The sequence below is a fragment of the Alosa pseudoharengus genome, unplaced genomic scaffold (genome assembly GCF_046254945.1).
Source record: "Alosa pseudoharengus isolate Yale_2024_CS ecotype anadromous, Long Island Sound unplaced genomic scaffold, YU_APseudo_1.1 YU_APseudo_1.1_scf_13, whole genome shotgun sequence".
Classification (NCBI taxonomy): Eukaryota; Metazoa; Chordata; class Actinopteri; order Clupeiformes; family Clupeidae; genus Alosa; species Alosa pseudoharengus.
Genome location: NW_027468598.1, coordinates 21091041 through 21113967, shown reverse-complemented (window position 1 = coordinate 21113967; position 22927 = coordinate 21091041). Strand labels below are relative to the sequence as shown.

The following is a 22927-nucleotide window of genomic DNA, read 5'->3' as shown; positions in this document are numbered from 1 at the left end:
ACAGAAGACAAGAGATGAAATTGTACTGTGGCATATGCCAAAAGATTATGTACACTATTGTTTACGTGTATCAGAGAAAGTTGTCAGATTAATTGCACCAAATTGATCGGCCCAATCAATCAAACTCTCCTCTGACTTTTGGATGTACACGTTAGCGAAACCTGAGTGTCATTTAATCCACTGTGACTGGTGCTGCCCGTACTGATTTTCTACCTCATCAGTCAAGCTGTCATCTGGTCACAATACTGATGAGCGGTGAGTGAATCTCAGCCGCTATCGCTGCCACAGCACACACAGCCATGAGTCATGAGTCAGCCCGGCTCAGTGTTTTTATGGCACATGCATCCATAATCCAAAGGGGCCAGGTTATCGAGTAACACAGAGAAGAGACCTTTCCTACCCTCCCTGTGTATGTGTGTGTGTGGATACATGGGTGGATGCTTTGGTATCAGACTGTCACGTTATCAGCAGTTGTTAGAAAGGAGACATCCAGTACGCCTGTTGTTGTTGCTGTGTGTGTGTGTGTGTGTGTGTGTGTGTGTGTGTGTGTGTGTGTGTGTGTGTATGTGTGTGTGTGTGTATGTGTGTGGATTAGTGGACACACAAGAGAGTCTGCATATTAAAGCATGCATTGATGTCAGGCAGATGTGTTCAAGGGAAAATATGAATTCAGTTGACTTAGCATGCCTGTGTGTGTTTGTGTCTGTTTACTGAAGATAAAATGTGTGGATGTATGGACAGACAGAAAGTGATTAAATTAGCCAAGGGGGTCACAGGTGTCAAAGCAGTGTGAGAGGGTAAAGGTTTACTACTTTTCTAATATCATGATGAATGCAATTCATCTCCTCAGGGCAGGACAGAGAGAGGGGTCAAACCAATAACCTGACATGATACAAATCAATGACGCACCCATGACTGCACGATGACGTTTGCCCTGAGGACGGGAATGTGAGATGGAGTCATCAACAAGTGTACCTGGTATAACTGGAACTACGCTGCCTCTGCATGATTGTGACTCACGAATCTATCCTTAACATTGAGAAGAGATGTGCCATTTCTTTGCGTTCATATACATCACCGCATTGTTCAGTAGCCTACGGTTGGTCTAAAACACATAGGTATGCCTATTGAGCACAGTAGGCTACAACAAAAGCCAATCTGCCAGTCTGAATTGTAAAGAAAATACACAATCGACAACCATTAATGAACAATAACAGGTTGACAGACACCACGAACATTTTGAAGCCTGTGCACGGATATGCTGAATTTCGGTCTGTAAAATATTAGCAGACTGATGTCAGCATTGCCATCATCAGCCGCGCGCCGAAGGAACAGATGCTGAGAGGTTCCTGCTGTCTCCAACGTTGTACTGCTTGCAGGCCTCTAACGAGAAGCAAGCACGCTTGCCAGGGGGTCTGGGACAATAGCAAGCTGTTCACCTTGAGGAGCTGGTTTTGAAGGGACAGAGACTCGACCACAGTGGACACACAAGCTGCGTGAGAGTCTTGTTTTGTTAACTATGTGAGTGTGTGTTTGTTTGTGGGACTCGGGGGCATGTGTGGCTTGGCAATCCTGGAAAAAAACACCCTGGCATGCCAACAAAAGCAAACAAAACCCAAGTTGTATGGATTTGAATGTAGCAATTGGACGCTGTTTAGTACTTTGACAGTAATTCGGGCTTGGGTGCAGCCTATGTTTATAAATCTGCTCAAAGGATCAGCATACACTGTATTCCCGAATGATAGACTGTTTCCAAGTCAGCATTCCAGACGCTTCATAAACCGCTCCTTCTGTAACGAACGAAGTAGGCTACAGTAGTTGCCATTCAGAGACTAGGCTTTCTTATCTCTGCATGACACATTTTAACAACTGCGCACTGGCGTGATTAGTGTTAAACAACACTTGTACGTTAAGACTGACTCATGGGGACAAAAGGACATTTTCCTTTTCTTTTTATAACAAAAGAGTCTAGTTCGTCAACCTTCCCCCTCTAGTCTACATCCGCCATTTTCGCATTTTCTCTCGCGTAACCACTGTATTAAGGCACGAATAATGTAAAAAAAAAAAAAGGAAAACTGAAGACGGCAAATAATAAGAAACTATGTAGCCTAGCCTATTTGGGGGCAGTAACAACCCCAACTCCAAATGGCAAGGTGGCCTAACAAGTAATTAGATGAGAGTAGGCTACAACAGAGGTGTCTTGTGTCCCGAGACCGAATGACGAAGAGGAGTAGCCTATAGACAGACAAATTTAAGTTAGTTGTGTTGACCCAGATGGATTGTTCTCCACTTTGACAAAACTGACACCGTCTCTGCCACCCGCTGAGCAAATACTAGGCACAAGGCTTTTGTAAGTTACTAACGAGCCGACAAATCCCCTCGTTCCTCCATTCCCCCAAACCGTCGTTTTATTGGTTGACCTTGGAAGCCTTGGAGACCTCCTTTTTGACATAAACAGACACCCTCCTTTCCCCTAACCCCATGGTCCCTCCTTCAAAAAATCTCAGACTTGCAACCATAGCACTATTATTGCACCCCATAAGTAGACTACTACAACCATATAGTCCTCCATTTCCAAAATGGACGGTGGTATAAAATAAATTATCCGCTTAAAATATATTCGTTGAGCCAAAAGTGAAGACTTATTCTAGGCGAAACCTAATTATACTAATGTTCAGACCGTTCGTTGTCATTCTGCCATGCTGATATGGCCGAAAGATCTCCAAGGGCTGTTGTAAAGGTGTATGGCAGGCTATAACAGTCACAGTCATGCAGAAAAGTGCCTGGCCTTACCCCCAACACAGCAACGTTAAAGGGAACTAGGTCATGAAGCATTCAGTTATGCTGAAATCAAATGTTACCTTAGGGTGAGGTCAAAACAGAGAATAAATCAGTGTAGCTAAAGCATGATGTGTCATCCTTACCCGAAGTCATCATCCATAGACTTGAAGAAAAATTTGTAGTTGGGTTTATTGAGGACATTTTTGAAGTCCGCGAGAGTGACCCTATCCGCTGGAATGGGCAATTTGACCAGGTAGGGAGTCTCCTGATCATCGAGGTGGTAGATAATTTTGGTCTCCCCCATGGCAGGCCGCTGGGGAGCGCGAGGCCGTGCTCATCCAGCGCCGAATCCCACTCGCAGCCTCCTTAGTGCTGCTTGTGCGTTGAATCCCCCTTCTCCTCGCTCGATCCTATCCGCCTATTGAGAGCCTTGCTGTTGCGCTTACAGATCGGTCCAGGCAAGTCAACGAACAAACACGGACGAAATACTAGCTTAAAGTTAATGCTGATCTGTTTGTCTAGTTGTGCAGCCTCTGCTGAAATAAAAAATGAGTGAAGTTGCACGTTAGCTTGGCCCAGATTGGGCTCCGTGTGAACAGTGCTTCCCCCTGTTTCTTGTAACAGCTGTCTGCCGATGTGTGAGGATAGCCCCTCCTATCAGTTTTCCATGGGACTCCCTCTACAGGAGATGTGTGAGGATAGGCGATATGGTTCTGTATGAAACCATGAAATTGATAAATGAAAGAACAGGGTAGCCTATGCATAAACAAGTTTTCTTAATATGAATACGATATATTTTTTCTTAGTAGCCAGTGAATTTAGGAAATTCTTTGAGAGATGGATGTTTCGGTTGCTTAGACTAGGTCTAGGCCGCAATTATTTGTGAATGTAATTTGTATGTGTATAGATGTATACATGTACCCGTACCTTTGTGCAATTTAAAGGTCATACGTTTAATAATTGTTGCTTTTAGGGTCATAGGCTACCTCTGATTATGTTCAAATTACGTTCCATGACTACACATGAGGGTGTAGCGCCCCTCTGTGGACATAGGCCTAGTATTTTCAACCATTATGCGTAAAGATGTAATCAAACCCTCGTCCAGCCTTTTGAGTCGCACCTCGCCAACAGTGTGTTTGAACTTATTTGCCTCCTTGCTTATGTGCATCGGTCATTAAAGACAAAGTGAAGAGTAGGCTACTCTGTGCACATGTATGTGTGAACAAATGGCCTACTAATGAAAATAATGGACTGATGGTCAAAGACAAATACCAGGAAAACATTATTTTCATTTCTCGAAAGTTTTATTTATTACCTGCAAAACTTTGAAAATAAATGTTTGTTTTCACATGTGCAGTTGATTAAGGCTTGTAACGACCGAGTATCCCACCAATGTGTAGGCTTTATCCACTGCCACTGACACACCCACACTTGGAAAGTAAAACAACACTATCTTAAAACACAAATTCAACTATTCTCCATTCCTCTGCCATGGACCATTACATTTGTTTATAACAAAATTACAACCTGGATGAGGACTGCTCTCTACCAATGACATTGCAAACCAACTAAATCAATACATGATTAGTCCCTCTTTAGACATTCAATTTACATTGTGTTTATTTTTACAACTCATCCAAATAACAAAAACAACAAAAAAAACACTTAAAGAACATAACTCCTATGTCATTAACATAGGAGTGATGCACTTGAATGTGAGCAAAGTCTCTGGAACGCTGACATTATTACTGTTATTGAACCAGACATATGGCTAGGAGGGTCTACTACACAAAGGAACCCTCAGAACTCCAGGGCAGCAGTGTTGTGACATCATGTTCCACAACAGTGCAAAAGCTTCCAGAAGGCACCTGTGTTTGCCCTGCCCACTCCACTCTTGACGGACATACCTGAGATCACAGGTGGGAGGAGTTTAGCACCAGGCACAGAGGTCAGGTGGTGTGTGTTGGTTGGGTGGGTGGGGTAAGAGGAAGGAAAAAGGGGCTCTTGGGACAAATCCAAACCGAGAAAGGAGGACAAATTTCCAGTTGAACTCGTGTGGAGAGAGAGGATAAACAACCACACCACCACTCCTGATCGCTACCATGGATGTGACTAGCTCATGAAAACTGGCGAGCCTTATGCAAGCATGATATCTCACTTTCATCACAAAAGGGACACTCGATTCTGTTCATGATTTTTTTTTTTTTTAAATCATCGGCATCGTCATGATGAAGGAACACATCTTGTGTGGGAATGCCCCCTCAAATACTGCACAGGGCAGAGGTACCTAAGGCAGCTGGTCCGTCTGGCTCCGTGATCTTTGAATGTTTCTCTCATGATTGACCGGTAGGCGGCCATCGACCCCGTCAGGCACAGGGAAAAGTGAAGACCTTCATGTCAGTGGTTTCATGTCACTGGTTGACCCGACCCCATTGGCCAGGTCTCCCCCCAAGTTGTAGTGAAAAAAATAAATGGTCCAGGGTTCACGCACTAACTGTCACACACATTCGTGAACTTGTGCATAGGTAAGCCAATGTGTCACTTATAAACATTCAGACATTCTCACACATACTGATCATTTGGATCTATCTAGTGTACTCTCACACTCACACACACATCTCTCTCTCACTCACACACAAACACACACACGCACGCAAAACAGTTGAGTCTAAGCATAAATTCAACCCTAAGGAGAGATTCTTCGTTCTGTCGCTTCACCAAGAGCAGCGTAAACGGTTAGCTTATGACATATAAATAACCCAGTGTTGGTGAATGTGTATGTGAGTGAGTGTGTGAGAACTGGTCCTCTGACGCATGTAACCCCCCACCCTCACACATCCACATCCCCAATCATCCTCCCCTCCCACCCTCCAGTCTCAACCAGGCACGATAAGGGTGCACGAGTCATTTTTTAGTTTCAAGTCCTTTCCAGATCTTTCTCCTCATCCTTTGCCGCTTCTCTGGCCTTCGCTATCGTTTATCTCTCGCTTCTCCTCCATCTCCATGGTCACTCGTTCATCCGTGGCCTCTGCGTTCACTCCCTCCATCTTCTTCTTTGGGAGATCTTAACAACACCTCCCTCTGTCACAGTGGTCGCAACCCCCCCCCCCCCCCCACGCAATCGGTGTCACGCAGAAACGTTGACGTCGCGCAGCGCAATGGTCCCGTTCGCCGGGGGGTCGGCGGGTGTGGGGCCGGTCGTCGGGGGAGCCAAAACAGGCGGGGCAAGGACCGGCGGGGCGTCCAGGGTGTGACTGGAGGTGCAGGGGAGGGCGGCGACGGTGGACATGGTGGTGCCAGCGCTGGTCTGGAAGAGGATCTGCTGCAGCGTGCGGCGCAGGTTGGGGTGCAGGCGCGCCTGCGTCTGGTAGAAGACCTCCACGGCAAAGCACTTCATCACCCCGCCACACAGGTCCTCGTACAGCGGCACCGTGTACATGCGGGAGGTCTGAGAGAGGGAGAGCGCAGGAAAGAGAGAGAGGAAAAGAGACCGAAAAAAGCAAGAGACGAAGAAAGAGGGGAGGGAGACAGAGAGAACAGAGTGAGAGAGAGAGAAAGAGAGAGAGTCAGTCATAAGGGCCATCTTAACACACTTACATGATCAGACCTAATCTGCCCCAGACCCTTTCCCTGAATGTGTTTTAGATGCTATGCTTTGCTGAACATAAACCGCCTTTGGTTTAAACTCCTTTTCCCCTCCAAAGTGTTTGCTGACGTCTGGCGTTTATGACAGACAGTTCAGGTTGGGCCCTGGTCTGAGCACCCTGGTGCTAAACTCCAGCTGGTCAAACCGGTTAGCATGTACCTCCCCCGACAAAGAACCGTGCTCTGAGCAATGACGTCAAAACGTGAAAGATAACAGGGAGAAAGAAAAACAACCCAAAGAGGTTTTAAAGTTAAAGTTTGATGCCGACACTGTCCATCACAGTATGTCTGTGAAGGTTCCAGTGCAAGGAATGCAGAGTGGCTGTTTTGTAGATAAGCAGCCTTTTTTTGGAGGAGGAGTAGACTGAAAGGGGTAGACAGGGGAAACGTGGGAGAGAAACAGTCATTACTTTAACTCATCCCAACTCTAGCTTTTTTGCATGAATCCCTCTCTCTATGCTGCCATACACTACTGTGCATCCCTCTCTCCCTGCCCCCCCCCCCCCCCTCCCTGAACCTCTGCCATCAGCATGTCTCACCCCGGCACTGGCACTGTCTGTGGGCAAGCTGGCCTTGAATCCCTTGCTTGTCTTGTGTGGCCCATCCAGGCAGGCAGGGAAAGGTCAGAGAGATAAGGGCAGGAGGGGAGGGACTGGAGTCCTCGACACCTGGCGCCAGCCGCCAACTCTCCCATCTCCACCTGGTGCTCCGGCTAGACGTCCCCTCCTCCAGTCCAATCCTCCCCGTGTGTCTTTCAGGCTTCCTCTTCCACCCCCCCATCGCTCTCTTTCTGTTCATCCATCTGTCTGTCTGTATGTCTCTCTGTTCATAATTTCTGTCTATCTCTCTTTGTCCATTTGTTTGTCTGTCTGTCTCTCTGTCTGTTTATATCTCTCTCTCTCTCTCTTTCTTTCTCTATCTCTCCCTCTCTCTCTGAGTGTAAGAGAGGTCAGCAGCTTCTCTCCTGACTAGATGCTCCCGCTGGTTTATTAATGAATCTGTAGCCAACGGTGAGAGTCTGTGGGAGAGCGGAGATGGCAGCCAGCGCGCCACTTCTTACACGTGTCTACTCTTCCAGCACAATGAGCGTGCTCAGTGGTGGCGCAGCTTTGGTTTGGCATTTGCCCTTTCCCTCCTCTCCTCTCATCTCCTCTCCCCACACGTCTCACCAAGCTTGTGTCTTAGTCAGCTAGTGTCTGATGAATTAAGGGCCATCTGAAGAAGATTGTCTGTGACAGCTAAACCCTTCATTTGTATGAGAATTTAATTTTCTAAAGAATATTAAGCAGATATGTGTATGGATTCTGAGAATAATTAAGGGGTTGGCTCAATTAGCAACTGAAAAAGAAAGAAAACTGTTCCCAACTGAAGGCCGCCTTCAAACTTATTAATAACTAATGCATAGTTTCAGGGAAAACTAAAGTGAATGTGGGTATGTTTTAAGAAAATTGAAGGCCTCCTAGTTCTCATGAACAGCAGAAATGGCTTTGGTAGTGATGCTAGTACATGAAAAAAAATCACGCTCAGGGGTGCGTTTCCCAAAACCATAGTTGCTAAGTTAGCAACTTTGTTGGCTGCAATGCAATTTCCCATTGCCAACCAACTAAGTTGCTAACAGGTTAGCAACTATGCTTTTGGGAAATGCACCCCAGGTTGGTAGCATCTCCTAAGTCATTGCCACCACTGCTTGCACTTCCAACAAGAACTTTTTTGAGTTTATCACGGATGTAACATTAAGCTTTTAAAAAAACACTGGAATATAGAAGTTGTTTTAATAAAAGTGTACGCTAAATGAATACATGTAAATGTTCTCTCCCTTGTCTGACTCACGTGTTTGAGCAGGAAGCTGCGGACGCGTGGCAGGTCGGGGTAGAAGCTGTTCCGCACCACGATCTGCAGCCAGCGAATGCGCACCTCAGCGTTCATGCCGTCCAGCAGTGCCGAGTAGCTGTGCGACAGCTGGCTCATCACCTCTGCAGGAGCACAAGAACACAGGCGAGTCAATCAGATTCACCCTCACAACCATGCGTGAAGTTCACCCTACACGAAATTCATTCACCATTCACAAATTGCATTTACCAAACAAAAAAAGAAGACATCATGGAAAAGGTCTTTTTGAATTTCAAAATGTGTATTCTGCTCATAATAAGGTATAGTGTGCATCAACAGTAGTGGCCAGTGGTAAGGAAACCAGCTTTTGACATGATGTATTAAACCAATAACATCGACAGTATATGCACATCCAGCATATCCAATCGCTGAGCTCAGACTGAGAAGCGGTCTGCTTTTAGCTACCGTGAGGAAGCGGCGAGCGGTCCAGCAGGCGGTCCAGGAACAGCACCGTCTGGAAGGTGCTCCACGTGGAGAGGTCAAAGGTTGTGATAGCCTGTGCGTCGGGGGCGTCGGTGCCCCACAGCTCGCACAAACGCTGAACCGGGCCTGTCAGAACTCCGCCGGCCGACAGGTCGGGCTCAAACAGAGGGGGTCCGCAGTCATTCAGCCAGCGCTCAAACTCCAGCCCTGAGAGAGACATGGAGAAGGGGAGAGGAAAGGAATGGGGGGGGGGGGGATCATGTTCCTGTTTATTTACATTCTATGTTCCACTTTCCAGGTTAGTTTGACCCCCCTCTGTTTGTTATGGCTCTCACGGCAGGAGCAGCTCCTCACCGAGATGATTGCTGAGGGGAGGAGATGTGAGGAGAAGGGGGGGGGGGGTGGACTTCACTCTTTCCTATTAAATTTACTCAACATACATATACATAAATCCTACATGCATACATACTCCATTTCCCTGTCCAATTCCACAGGTATTTCTTGAATGATTATTTACCACACACACACACACACACACACACACACACACACACACACACACACGTGTACACACACAAAACAAAGATACTGTATGTTATTAGTTTAGCAATGCTCAATAAATGTAGTGTGGGAAATTGTGATTTTTCATTTTGATCTTTGATTATTCTGTAATGAGCATATGATAAAACTCTAAACTTGTTCATTGTTCCTGATTCGTATTTTATGTGAGAAAACGGTCTGCTTCAAGTCAAATACAAGTTCTCTGGAATGTAGAGGGCATTCTTTATCTGTAACATCTGCTCTCAAAGCTAACCTGAGTACCAGGGAGTGCTACGATGATCATTGCTACAGTGAGGAGGCCTCTAAGCTAGCAAACATCAGCCTTCAGGTATTTGAGGATTGGAAGTAGTGATTGGTTGCCTGATGCAGGCCACCACGTACAAGGCAAGATGCACATTGTTTTCAACTAGTTTTGATATGGATGAGATGGGTATTGTCTTGAGTCGCGCTTGTGTGGCCAAAGATTCAGGAATAAGAGTGTATAAATGAGAGTTCCCTTTGTCTTAAGGTGTGACTGTCTGATGGTCTCAGGTACATCTCTGTAAGTTTCACTACCCCAAAATGAGTCTGGCTCTTAAGATTTACTGTTTAAGTGTTAGAAAAACATTTAAACAACAGTTGGAATTGGTGTGTTTTATCGCGCTCACCTTCTCTCTGTGACGCGCAGTTTTCCTTCAGCTCGGGGAAGAAGCCCAGGAAGAAGCCCAGCAGGTCCTGAGCCACCACGCTGCTGAACTTGAACTTCTCAATGTAGGCCTGCAGAGAAGCAGGAAGGGGAGACCAACCTCAGTTAAACAGGGGGAATGATTAACAGAGTGAGTTAATAGAGTGTGTGTGTGTCTGTGTATGTGTGCGTATGTGACAGATGGTGGGGGTGCTGTGTGGGTCTAACAAAGTCAACAGTAGGTATTGCTGTATAGTCAGTGAAATGTACAGTATGTGTGTCTACAAACATGAATGGTCAGTGTGAGTCTCTTTAAAGTGTGTGTGTGTGTTTACTCCTGCTTACCCTCAGGAAGCTGTCGAATCGCTTGATGTCGCCACAGAGCTGTGAGAGGTAGGAGACGAAACAGAAGCCCTTCTCATAGGTGAACAGATTCATCAGACTGCTGGGGTTCACACCTGTACATGAGTGAGGTGTGTGTGTGTGTGTGTGTGTGTGTGTGTGTGTGTGTGTGTGTGTGTGTGAGTGAGTGAGAAAGAGAGAGAGAAAGAGAAAACAAGGCATTATAAAAGGTATGATAACTAACATGTGCGATGTTGGCTTGAAAAAAAGCTTTGTTGATGTGCTTCCAGATGAACACCACAATACATAGCCTCTTTCTCAACTCTCAGAGCCATAACCCCAGATTCCACAGGGATGAAGCAAGATTAACAGGAATCTTAATTCGGCCTTGGACATTGCCCCTGTCTTTCTCCGCCAGCAAAACCCAATTTGGCTATTAAAAGGATTTAACACAGCGAGCGCCCTCAAGCAGGTGCGTCAGCATGAAACAGAGCACAAAACTGACAATGATTAGCCCCATCGCTCTGGAGAACCAGTACAAGGAAACTCGGAATTAATCCCCCGTCGGACAAAACCACCCATGCCTTCTCCGGTCTCTGCTCCTGTGTTGAGGTTTTAGGCCGCACAACAACAAGCCCTGGGAGATCAGGCTTCTCCGAGCACTGATGCGTTCACCAGAAACAGAAACTGTCTTTTTTTCCTTCAGGGGTATTTTTAGCAGCTCCACGTCCCTGGTTTATGACTAAGAAGAAGAGAGGACTGTCCTCTCCTTGTTTACAGTGTGACTGTAGAGAACGGCTATGCACAGCTCACAGTAGCCGTCTTATCCATGTAATTCACAGAACTGTGTGCTGTTGCTGTCTTATCACAGATCTCTCCAGTGTACACTTTGTACACTATGTGAGTGCGCATTTATTTATGTCTGTATGTGTGCATGCACTGCATCTTTAAAATCTAGTAGTACTGTGTGTGTATGTATTTATACAGTACATATACACATATATATATAAAAAATCAGTCGGACTTAATGTGTGTGTGTGTGTGTGTGTGTGTGTGTGTGTGTGTGTGTGTGTGTGTGTGTGTGTGTGTGTGTGTGTGTATGTAAAGGGTTCCTGTGCTGGTCGTACCTGGCTCAAACTTGGCCTGGAGTTTGCTGACGGGGTTGTTGTCTCCTAAGAGACGCATCTGTCTGTGCAGAGCATCCAGACGGAACACTGTCTCCAGGCAGGTGAAGGCCTCGCCTGAGAACACAAATCAGCATTAATGGCAATTCCATAAACGAGTAAGTAGGTGGGTGTGTGTGTGTGTGTGTGTGTGTTGTTTCTTGGTCATTAACATCTGAAATAATGCTTCAGTGAGTATAGTGTTGCCTATGGGTGGCTGCGTGCTCTTGTGTACCCTTACCAGAAAACACCACATTAATACCTGACTGAGCCCAGTGCTGTTCACGTGTGGGGTGCACGGCACGATGTGGGTGACTCAAGCACTGACATGATGCTTCACTGAGCAGATGGATGTGCCTGCCTGGTTATAGGCTGGGTAGGATAAACTTGAGTTACTAAGCATGATGCTCTGCAAGTACGTGTACGTGTGTGTGTACGTGTGTGTGTGTGTGTGTGTGTGTGTGTGTGTGATTGTGTGTCTCTCAGATGATTTACGCGTGAGAGGATGTGTCTGTCTGTATGTTTGCTGAGGTGGTCTGGTGGCTGCTAGTGTGTGAAAGTGAGTGTAGTTGTGTAGTGTAGATTGTAGCCTTAATGAATCAAGTAATCAAGGCATTAGAGTCAATGTTAGAGTCTAACCTTCTGTTCTTAATAAAATAGTATAAAAGCTATGATAGGAGGACAGATGGGACACGATGGGACTTTTGTGTCTGCAGTGCAGGATGTGTGAGTGTGTGTGCATGTGTGGTTGAGAGTGTGTGTATGTGTGTGTGTGTGCGTGTGTGCGTGTGCGTGTGTGGTTGAGTGTGTGCATCCGTGCATGAGTGGATGCATGAAGTGTATGCGTGTTAGCCTGAAACCAGGGTCAAAAGTTAAAAAGCCAGCTGTACTCTCTGACTGCCTTTCTGTTTAAAATCTCTGCTGGTTTGATGAAATAGAAGAAGTCAAAGAAAAACAAGTTCAGTGTGTGCGCCATACTTTAGAATTATATTCTGTGACTTACAACCCTCAAACCAAATATTTTGTTTGTTAAAGAGGATACAAAAGGCCATGTATATGTTGAACGTGTGTCTTGATCATATATTTGTGTAGGTGGGTACATGTAGCATCACTATGTGTGATATGTGTTCTTTCTTTCTTTCTTTTTCTCTCTCTCTCTCTCTCTCTCTCTCGTTTTTACCATAAGCCTCGGTGGTGATGCGTCTCTGTGCGTAGGTGGCCAGTCCCTCACTCAGCCACATCTCCTCCCAGGTGGCGTTGGTGACGGCGTTGCCGAACCAGCCGTGGGCGATCTCATGGATCACGTCGATCAGCAGGAACTCCCGGCTCTCCAAGATGGACGAGATGATGAATGTCAGGCACGGGTTCTCCATGGCAACGATGGGAAAGGAGGGAGGCAGGAACACAATGTCATACCTGTGGCCGAGACAAAAGTAAACACATGGGTGATTCAATACAATGACCACTGAACGCCTTGCAATGTGAAAGCATATCCATGTCGGGTCACAAATTACTTGGCTGGTCCCCTATGTGAATGATGTACAGATGTTCAGATTATGAACAAACTATCAATAGCAACAAACATGTTGACGCTAATGTTAACAACAAATGATGGGTTAGGGGTGGGATTTGATTAGGGCGAAATTGTTCAACAAAAATTTGTACAACGAAAGGCATAGTATTCAACTGTTACAGGATTATGTACAGGCTTCAATTTCATTTGATACCAAAGGCAGACTGAGCAGACTTGAGTTTGTTATCCTCTTCAGACTCGGTCTGTTATTACCATAGTAACGGTATCTTTGATTGTACTGACTCTGATCTCCTGAGCTGAACCATCAACCGTTGTCACTTGACTGGTCATTACATTAATGCTATGAGACGCGGCATGTCACAATGGACTGATCGCAGAAACTAGCGGTATGCCATCCCCTGTAACAGCAATAGATTCCCACAGAGGTTTGAGTGTGTGTTCACGTACGTGTGTATGTGTGTATGTGTGTGTGTGTGTGTGTGTGTGTGTGTGTGTGTGTGTGTGTGTGTGTGTGTGTGTTTCGATTTGTATGGATGAATGGCTAATGGCTAACTGGACCGCTTTAATGCAGTGCAGGAGACATGACAGTGAGAGAGAATCTAGGACAAAGCGAGCGCTCCAAAGCGCTCGGGGAAACATCAGCCTGCGGATCAGGAAGGAGATTTTTTTGGAGGGGGGGGCAGGGGTATCCAAGCGATGATTCTCAGGCTTTCATCGTCGTGAGTAATCGGATGTAACAGGCCAATCAGACTACAGATGGATGATGACAACATGGAATCATCTGTCTACTTCAGTCACTACAAACATTATGTCATAACTGGTGAAAAAACAGCAGAGGCCCAGACAGAGTCGATGCATCAAATGGATCACTTCAGGCCTAAGAGCTAATGTACTAATTAGGACATGTTCTAAGGGGACAATAAAACACAAAAGTTACATCTAGCGCTTTTAAGATGTCTACAGGGTAGCAAACAATTGCCACAAACAACAAAAATTGGATTGCAACCCACGTTGTCTTTCCAGAAGGATTATAAAGTTGAGACCACCATGACCATTTTAGGTCCTTCAGTTGACATGCCATGCCACACCAAGGCCACGGACACCCCAGTGTGCAAATTCACAGCAATAAAATATGGGAATATGGCTTCGTCGAGAAAGGAGAGAAATATTATAAAAAGTCGTACAGATAAAAAAACAGCCACTTGTTGCAATTTTCTAGGCTGTGTCTATCCACAATTGAAAAGGCACATCTCAGCAACAAAATAAGATATCAGGTTGAAATTTCCTATGATATAACAGTGAGGACACCTCAGGTTTAACTGAGACCTGTGACCTTCTCCAGACAATTTTCACAGAAGCAAAACATGCTTAAAAACACACATAATGATCCAGACGCATAAAGGCACCATTCTCACTAAACGTCGCCATTTGACATGACAAAAAACACCCTGACTTCCATTTTCCCTCTCAAAAAAAGCAGTGAGAGCATAATTACCAGGATAGACTATTTTGAAGTACTAAATGTACTAATATAAAAGCTAAATACATCAGCACAAGAGGTAAACTTGTGTATGTGTGTGTTCATATGTATTTAGTGTATGAGTGTAAATAATATGACATCAGCCCCTGTATTAACCCAATTTGCATGATGACTATGCCATTTACATGTGTGTGTGTGTGTGTGTGTGTGTGTGTGTGTGTGTGTGTGTGTGTGTGTGTGTGTGTGAGAGAGAGAGAGAGAGACAGAGGGAGTGTAGTGTGCGAGACAAACAAAAGAGACAGGAACCAACCTTCCCCAGACATAAGGGCCAAACAGTCCCTCTGCCACGGCCAGCCAGCGCTCAACACTGCCTCCCAGCTTACTAACCGCACAGGTGAGGATGCATGGCTCTGCCCAAACACGACTCCTGAAAAACAGAGAGCAGGTAAGATCATTAATTAAAGTGTGGTTCTATTACTAGTATTATCACTGCCCTTATCTATTTCTTTTTCTCTTTGATTCAAGATATACTATACAGTTTCAGGTATTTTTGGCGACTGTAGAGCTCCCCCTAGAGTCGCGATATATATATATTTTACTCTGCCATTGTAAATAGCCTACTTCTCGTGGCTTGTTCCCCCTGTACTCAATGAAAATGCTTTTGTTGTGGAGGCGATGGATTAACAGGCAAAAACAATCTCAGTTAATTAAATTTAGGGCATTGCTGTAAAAGAGCTTGATGCTCAATCAGTTTTTCCCTGAATAAAAAACGGTTGTTGACGATCGAAGAGACGAAGAGAGCTATATCTAATGACAAGGTAATGTTTCACGATTCTCGCGAGATGTCTTCGGGTCAACTATTCTTTAAGTTGCATGGCTGGTTCTCTCGTTAGCTACTCACTACGGCTATGCTGTATGGCTATGCCTTATGGCTGTAAGGTGAACGATTTCCCTATTACAAGTTCGTTTCCCATCAAATTGGCTTCGTAAAGGTCATATTAAGGTGAAAATCTTGCATAGTGCATCAATGTAAAGTTGGTAAAGCTTTGGCAACAAACAGTTTATTCATTCATGTCAATAAAGTGTAACCTGTGTTGTGTTGAACCTGCACACGCCCGGACTTGAACCTGCGAAAAGCAGCAAGTTGGATCAGGAGGCGAGCGTGCTGACAGTTGAGCTAAAAGCCCAGGCTACTAGCTCGCATGCCAGCAGCACTCTTGAGGCGTCGGGGAGTGAGGTTTACCAAGGTTCCACATGCACAGCTAAGCTAGCTGGCTTCCGTTACAAAAGCATCATTAATTTCGATTTGATTTGAGAGAGAGAGAGAAAGAAAGAAATGGAGAGAGAGATTAGGAAGAGAAAGGAGAAAAAAGGAAAGAATGAATAGGAAGTGAGACAGAGAAATAGAGAGAAAGGTTGAGATGGAAATGAAATCAGGAAAGGAGAGAGGAGTGTGTTTTTCAAGAGAAACACGGTAATGACTTCATTTAACTGCAGTACACTTCTGCCCAGAGCAATGCTGTGTGAGCCGGAATGACTCACACGCTGTCACTCTGACACCTCTAAACCCATAGCCATGACCACACAAACAGGCATCACTCAACCAATTGTTTCCTTTACCAGGGCTCTGTCTTTCACACCTTCTGTGTCAGTTTCGTCATGTCAGCCCCCACCCCCCTGTTATCTCTCTATCTCTCCCTCTTAGCCTCAGTTTCTAGGTATCCCTCTTAGCTTTCTCTCGCTCTCGTCTACATCAGTACTTTCCAGGCACTGTCTCACTTCATCACCTCACGAGTATCACTTTAGCTCCATGGGCCACCCCCCCCCCCCTCCCCTGTAAAGCCCCCTGTTAAGCCCCCTGTTCTCACCTGGGCCCGATGTCAGCGTGTTGGAGGTCGCCTGCTACCAGCGCCACCAGGTAGGCAGGCACGGGGAACTCCATGGAGAACTGGAAGACACGGTCCTGCTTGGAGTACGCGCTGCGAGATGCACTCATGAGCACTGTCACACCCTCTGGTACCTACAGGGACACGTGCGTACACACATACACACACACACACACAAAAAACGCATACACACGGACATATAAACACACACACACAGACAGACAAAACAAGCGCATACACACAGACATAATGCAATGCAATGTCATGCCAAAACATAAAAACACATATGAATGAGACAGGGTGAACACAAAGATGGAGACGGAACATGATAAAAAAAAAAACCTGCAGAAAAAAAGACTGCAAAACGAGACTACAGCATGGCATGAGATTTACAAGGCACAAAGAGAGGGAGAAATGCAGATTAATCCAGACTGTGGGCAAAACAACGGCCGGACCAAAGTACAGCAGAAACAGAGAGATTGAACGAGACGAGAGAGCCGGCCCGACGCAGACGTGTGGTTGGAGACAGAGGGCAAATTAAAAAGATTAGGATTACTGACAGAATGAGATTAAGAGAAAACAGAGGGAAAGCAGCAGTGCAAACCAGATTACGAGCTGCTCTTAAACACAGTGAGAGAAAGATTACTAAAAGAGAGAGAGAGAAAGGGAGACAGGAGAAAGAAAGATGGCAAAAAATGGAGAGTGTGGGAGTATGTTTGGAGATCAAGGCCTTACCCGCACTGTGGCAGAGTAGGTGCTCTTAACGGCCGGTGTGTCGAAGCAGGGAAAGAAGGAACGGTTGCAAACGGAGTGGCCCTGCGTGAAGACCAGCGGCCGCGTCTGACCACACGTCAGCTCAGCGTCCAGCCACCAGATCTGCAACACATTACATTCCAATACACACACACACACACACACAAAATCCAGCCAGTCAGAGCAAAGGTCAGAGAAAAGACAACACCACAGCATTGATCAGCCACAGGCACAAAAACTGAGAGCACATGATAAAATGCCAGAGCAGGAACAATTTGAGCATGAAGGGTCAATCGGAGTGGGCAGACATTAAGGAAAAGATGTACATGGTGTGTGTGTGTGTGTGTGTTGGGGATAGAGGGATAAGACACATGAGGACTCTGATCTCTCCAGCACTCCCCACCCACTTCATTACAGGGTCAGTATCATGTTCTTTAATGATCATACAGTGTGTCATGGCCACACAGCACAGCAGAGAGCAAGGCCTCAAGTGGCCAGACACTGTGAAGCATTGATAGGGCCAACAGAGACCTGTTTTAAAAGCCAGATATGAGGGGGAAATTAAGAGCAAAACACTATGCCTGTGATGAGTGCATGTGGAGTGCATGTGACAGAGTTAGAGAGGGAAAGGAGCGCAGAGAGAGTGGTAGAGTATGTTATATGAACTGGTTGGGTAGGGATGTGTCAATACTGTCAATGAGCATGAATGACACGGAGCTGAACGTTCAGTTGACTTTTCCAAGGGAACATCACTCAATTTTGTGTCATGGGAGACAGTCAGGTTGACCTCATGATGAGTCAACCCGTGGTGAATACTCCACGGACCCAGGAACTGCCTAGGGAGCTCTCTGAACAAAATGAGCTGACTTTCAGAGGCAGGCTTTCTAAAAGCCAATACTGTTGCATTATTCTTTCCCTACGGCCCTGACGTCCCAAAGCAGACACCAGGAATGCATTATGTTGCGAGATTATTTGATTATTTATTTGGCTGACTGATTATCAAGGTCGTTTCTGGTAAAGGCTAATTGAGACATAAAAGCATATACCCAGGTTCTCATAACTAGACCTAGGTCTACTGCTATAAACAATTGCCGAATGCCATTAGGGTTATTATAGTCAACATCAATGTAATTTTGTCAACGACACACAGCTGCCACCGAAGTGACCTTACCGCAGGGCCGTCTGTCGTAGTGTAGCGGATGGTGATCTGGAAAGCCCGGTGCGGCCGAATGACTGAGGCCGGTAGGCTAATGTTTAGCGAGGAACCATAGTCTGTGAAAGGGTCCACACGGTATGTAAGTGAGAGGAAGATATCCGGGGAACCAGCGGTACCGGGTACCTTACAGTCTATGGAATGGATGTGTAGTGACGGGTGCGTATCCAAAACCAGAGTTTGCACCCCAGGTTGGATCGGCACCAGTTCGAGGACCTGCCACCCAGTCATCCTCTTCAGAGCAAAGTTGAGGTGGAGGTCAAGATGAAAGTGTCGAAGTTTAAAGCTGTGGAAGTTGGAGGCCGACGCAATGTCCACCAGGCGACATTGTCCCAAAGTCCGGCCGCCTTCACAGGACTTGCTGGGCACCGTCAGCACTTTCCGACAACAGCACAGCGTCGGTCGCTGAAGCTCAGCCATTATAACTTTCAAAGAGACATAAATTATAAACTAAACATAGTCGACAACATTTAGCCGCAAAACTAGTCGTTAGAACTAAAGATAGCCTAAGCTAAGTCGAAGTAGGTAAGTAAGAAGTAGCTCTAGTAATCGACTTGCCTTTGTAGCAAATAAGGGTAGGCTATAGAAAGCAAAGCACGGGACCAGGCGAAAAAATAATAGATTAAGTGGATAGTCCAGCAAACAAAACAAAATCTATGTGAAATCCATCGGGACCGATCATAAAATCGAGCCAAGCATTTCTCCTTAAAATCCAAAGAATGTAATCTGCTCTGAGTGCGCACGTTAGAACGAATCGAAAGAAACAGATAACTTACAGATGTTACAAATTTCGCCAGAAGAAACTATGGAAGTACCAGGCGTAAAGAAAAAAGTTGAAATGAAAGGCGCTGAGCTAAGTGACTCCCGTAGAAAACAGGAAGTAAAAACAGGGGAGGAAATCACTTCGAGAGAGGAAAGTTTTTAGTCTGCAGGGGGGCGCTACAGAGGCGACCCAAGGGATCCTCGTCCCAATTCGGTAGCACCTCAAAATACTCGACATCAACAGCCTCGGGAGGAAAGACCTCAAATTAGCTTTCCTAGCGGATCCCAAAAACAAACCGAAAACATCTCCACATTCTTCCACAGACGAAATACGTGTAGATCGATAAGAGGCACATCCTTTGCTGTAACTAACGTCATTCAAAGTAGTAGGCCTAGCCTATTACGTTTTAAATCTGTTGCGCCAAGTAGTTTGACACTTAGCTAGCATGGGCGTAAAGGGGAAAGGGATCCGCCGTGTGAAAGCGATACGTTCAGTAGAATTGGATATCCTTTTACAAGCCCAATGACCATCCTCCATAGAAACTTTGTTACACAATGTGTAACCTTTATTCTTGGTTGTTTTCTCGTCGCCCTGGAGACTGTCCTTGGCTCGATGGCAGCGGTGAGGTGTTGATTGCGAAGGGGGAGGAGTGTTCCCGGCGCCGGGGAAGGACTGCTCACAGAAGGGAGACGATGTTGCTAAGGACCAGCTGTGGCCAGGTCTGTGTAGTACTCCTCCTCAACCGTTAGATGTCACGGTTTCCCTACATTTCACTCACAAAGCTCTGCATACCGCACCCTATCATTTTAAAGGTCATGCATAATAGTCTCCACAGAATGATGCCAGGTTAATCGAAGACATCCAGGCCCAAATCATGTGTGATCAGAAAATAAGCAGGTGCTATAACGAGTCCCATAGATAGAAATCATAAGAATAGTTAAGCCAATGATTCCCTTTGTCGCCAGCACAATACAGATTACACTCTCTTCTAATGACTAATAGCATGACAAGCTCTAAATACCCAGTAGCCTACTTCCATTACCTATGACTCAGCAAATGGTCAAAACTACTGGGTGGTTCTGCATTGTATGCATCGTGAAAGAGCGAACATCCCTGCACAGTGGCGAAAAGAGACTCTATAGGATCGCAGCAATTAAGAATTCATGGGATGAGCGTTTTATCTTAGGGCAAGTCAGAAGTGTGTGTGTGTCTGTGCATGTGTCTGTATTTGTGTGTGTGTGTGCGCGCATGCTCCTATCTGCATGAGTGCAGCTTGTTGCTCGGGCAGAGAGCTAGCCTAGGAAAGAGGATATCTGTGTCCCTCGGGTCTCAGATTGCCCTGCTGATCGATCCCATTCGGCTCAGTCTCTGTTCCATAAACATTCTCAGAACACAGAAACACACATACACAATAATGCGTAACCCTAAAATAATTTTATTGACTTTTTTTGTTTTGAAGAGAGAACCCTTGGTCATCCCAATCCCCATCACAAGGCAATGATGAAGTCATGCTAAGGCTATAAAAATGTAATAGAAATGACATACAGATGGACATTCTGCAGAAGGTCTTCTCAAAGACCCGTTTGCCATATCTTTATCTTTATCATGTAAGACAGGTTACAAGAACAGAAAACAGGAATGGAAAAGTCAGCCTGCTCTGAGCAGTGCAACACCAGCCAAAAAAAAAAAACAGATTGTGCATGACTGGCATCTGTTGTAACATAAAGCAAGAGAAAAGGAAACAAATAATATCAGTCAGAGACCTCAAACCAACAAAAGAGGCTGAGGAGACCAGCCAGTAGCACTGTAGATGCAAGGGCAATAGCACAGCCTGTTAACAGTACGGCATTAAATAATAATAAAAAATAATAATAAAAAGCTTCATCAAGAATTAAAAAAAGGAAGAAATGGCATTAACAAAAGGAAATAGGCTGTCAAATAATGTACAAGGCCTCTTCACGTAGGGGTCGAGGTCATGCCCCCGGTGCGAGACGCAAAGGACACTGGGAGTGAGCAGCATGGTCTCTCTGTCTCTCTCGGAGAGAACCCTCCAGTCAATTCAGTGCCAAGCCGGCCTTTACAGGCCGCAAAAGAGCTAAGAGCCTCTCCGTCAGTCTGCTGAATGGCCTCTCTACCCAAAGCCCCAGTACCAGTGACTGACAGAGAAGGCTTCAGCCAGAGTCCCCCTATCCCCCAGCCTCCTTTGGGTGCAACTTCCCTTTGGGACTGTTGCACCCAGTTGCTTGAGCCAGGGGTTCAGGGTTCAAGTCACGAGACATCCAAAAAAAAATTGAGGACATGAGTGGTAGAAGACACAGAAAACATAACTATGGTTTTAAATACAGAGGCTTTACAAAATAAACCATGTATATATCTCCTTTCACATATATATATATATATATATATATATATATATATATGCATATAGAGATATATTCTATAAAACAGACTTCATGGAATGAATACAGCTATGTGTAAACCCTTTTTCCCACTAATACTTAGAACATAGTTACAGTAATGATGATATCCTGACCATTCCAGATGACCGCTATATCTGAAAAGGCATCTCTTCTGGACAGCTCCAGGGCCTCCACTCAGGACCCTGTTGCCATGGAGTTTGCCAGCACAACTCCCCCTAAGCTGTGGGCAGAGCAGTGCATGGTTGTGTTTGCAGAAGGAGGGGAGTTGTGTCAGGGCTCAACTTGTTGGGAGGGTGAAGGGAGGAGTCCTCTCCCGTCATCTACGGAGCGCACTGAGTACACCCCGCTCGCCTCTCTTAGCCACGCACAGAGATCTTGTTCTCCACAGCAGCCAGCATAGCGCAGAAGCGAGAGTTCTCGTTGGCTAGAAGTCTGGACGGCTCATCGAACTCCACAACCTGATCGGGGAGGAAAAAGGGACAAGGTAAAACAAAGGCCGTGTCCTGCTTTATGGTTTTACAAAATATTTCACAGAACCATAGCACTACCATGTCAAGCCATGAAAAATGGAAGCACCTCAACACACCCAACACCCTGGCTTCACCTCGATATGAACCACAAATCACACTCGCAGCACAAGACATACCTGGCCCTGGTTGAGCACCATGATGCGGTCGCAGTTGAGCACGGTCTGCAGCCGATGGGCAATGGTCAGTGTGGTGCAGTCCTCGAAGGCAGCGCGAATGGTCTCCTGGATCAGGGAGTCCGTCTCTGTGTCCATAGCAGCAGTAGCCTCATCTAGGATCAGAACCTTTTGATGGGGGAGAGTGGAGAACGTACAGATGAAGATCAGATGTCAGACAAGCGGGGTTCTACTACAAATACAGTGCATGGCAGGAAATGTGTGAGGATGTCCTGTTGTGACTTGTGGACTCATGGATGGGGGAAACAGGGCCGGTTCCAGCCTACTATATTTGGATGGGCTGGTAGAAATTTTGGGTGGGCAACATAGCAAAGCGGTCAAATTGTCAAATATATTTAAAAATACTGGCAAATATTTTTGGTAAAATATTTTGGCAAAAAATTGGCATTTTTTCTATGGGAAAGTAACATGGGGGGTTTCGAATTATCGCGCCTGTTAAACTCTCGCGGAACGAAAAAGTCTGAAATGCAGACGTTTTGCTCAACACACGTTTGTCATCTGCCTTCGGGTGGCTTCTGTGACCTTCGGTACGTTAAGACGGTAAACTTAGATTTCTGCTACCCCACAGCTAACTTACAATGCAACTTGCCAAAGGTAATTAGCTTCAAGTAACACCCGGATCTCCTTATTTGGGCAAAGATGGCAGCTTTGGTTCTTTTTTGTAGGCGAACTTCAGAGGTCTATAGCCTACATTTGGTGATGTGAT

The 22927-nt window shown here is 45.7% G+C and overlaps 3 protein-coding genes across 3 annotated transcripts in view; all 3 read right to left on the bottom strand.

Annotated features, from left to right (window-relative positions):
• dvl3b (dishevelled segment polarity protein 3b) overlaps window positions 1-3396 on the bottom strand; it is a 26860-nt gene extending 23464 nt beyond the window's left edge. The window contains exon 1 of the mRNA XM_076282498.1: window positions 2925-3396. Within this exon, the coding sequence (XP_076138613.1) occupies window positions 2925-3085 (161 nt within the window). The 5' untranslated portion in view covers window positions 3086-3396. The remainder of the gene's footprint in view (window positions 1-2924) is intronic.
• Window positions 3397-4069: 673 nt separating this feature from the next.
• On the bottom strand, window positions 4070-19710 carry rnpepl1 (arginyl aminopeptidase like 1). Its single transcript, XM_076282497.1, has 11 exons — window positions 18294-19710; window positions 17105-17245; window positions 16352-16503; window positions 14794-14910; window positions 12650-12885; window positions 11434-11547; window positions 10310-10422; window positions 9948-10056; window positions 8722-8946; window positions 8257-8399; window positions 4070-6229 (listed from the first exon to the last, which is right to left on the bottom strand). Exons 1-11 carry the CDS (start codon window positions 18753-18755, stop codon window positions 5909-5911), a joined length of 2133 nt encoding a protein of 710 aa, XP_076138612.1. The 5' UTR covers window positions 18756-19710; the 3' UTR covers window positions 4070-5908.
• Window positions 19711-20513: 803 nt separating this feature from the next.
• Window positions 20514-22927, bottom strand: part of abcc5 (ATP-binding cassette, sub-family C (CFTR/MRP), member 5) — a 28231-nt gene continuing 25817 nt past the window's right edge. Inside the window, exons 28-29 of the mRNA XM_076282496.1 lie at window positions 22165-22329; window positions 20514-21976 (exon numbers count right to left, since the gene is read on the bottom strand). Coding sequence (XP_076138611.1) covers window positions 21875-21976; window positions 22165-22329 — 267 coding nt within the window. The 3' untranslated portion in view covers window positions 20514-21874. The remainder of the gene's footprint in view (window positions 21977-22164; window positions 22330-22927) is intronic.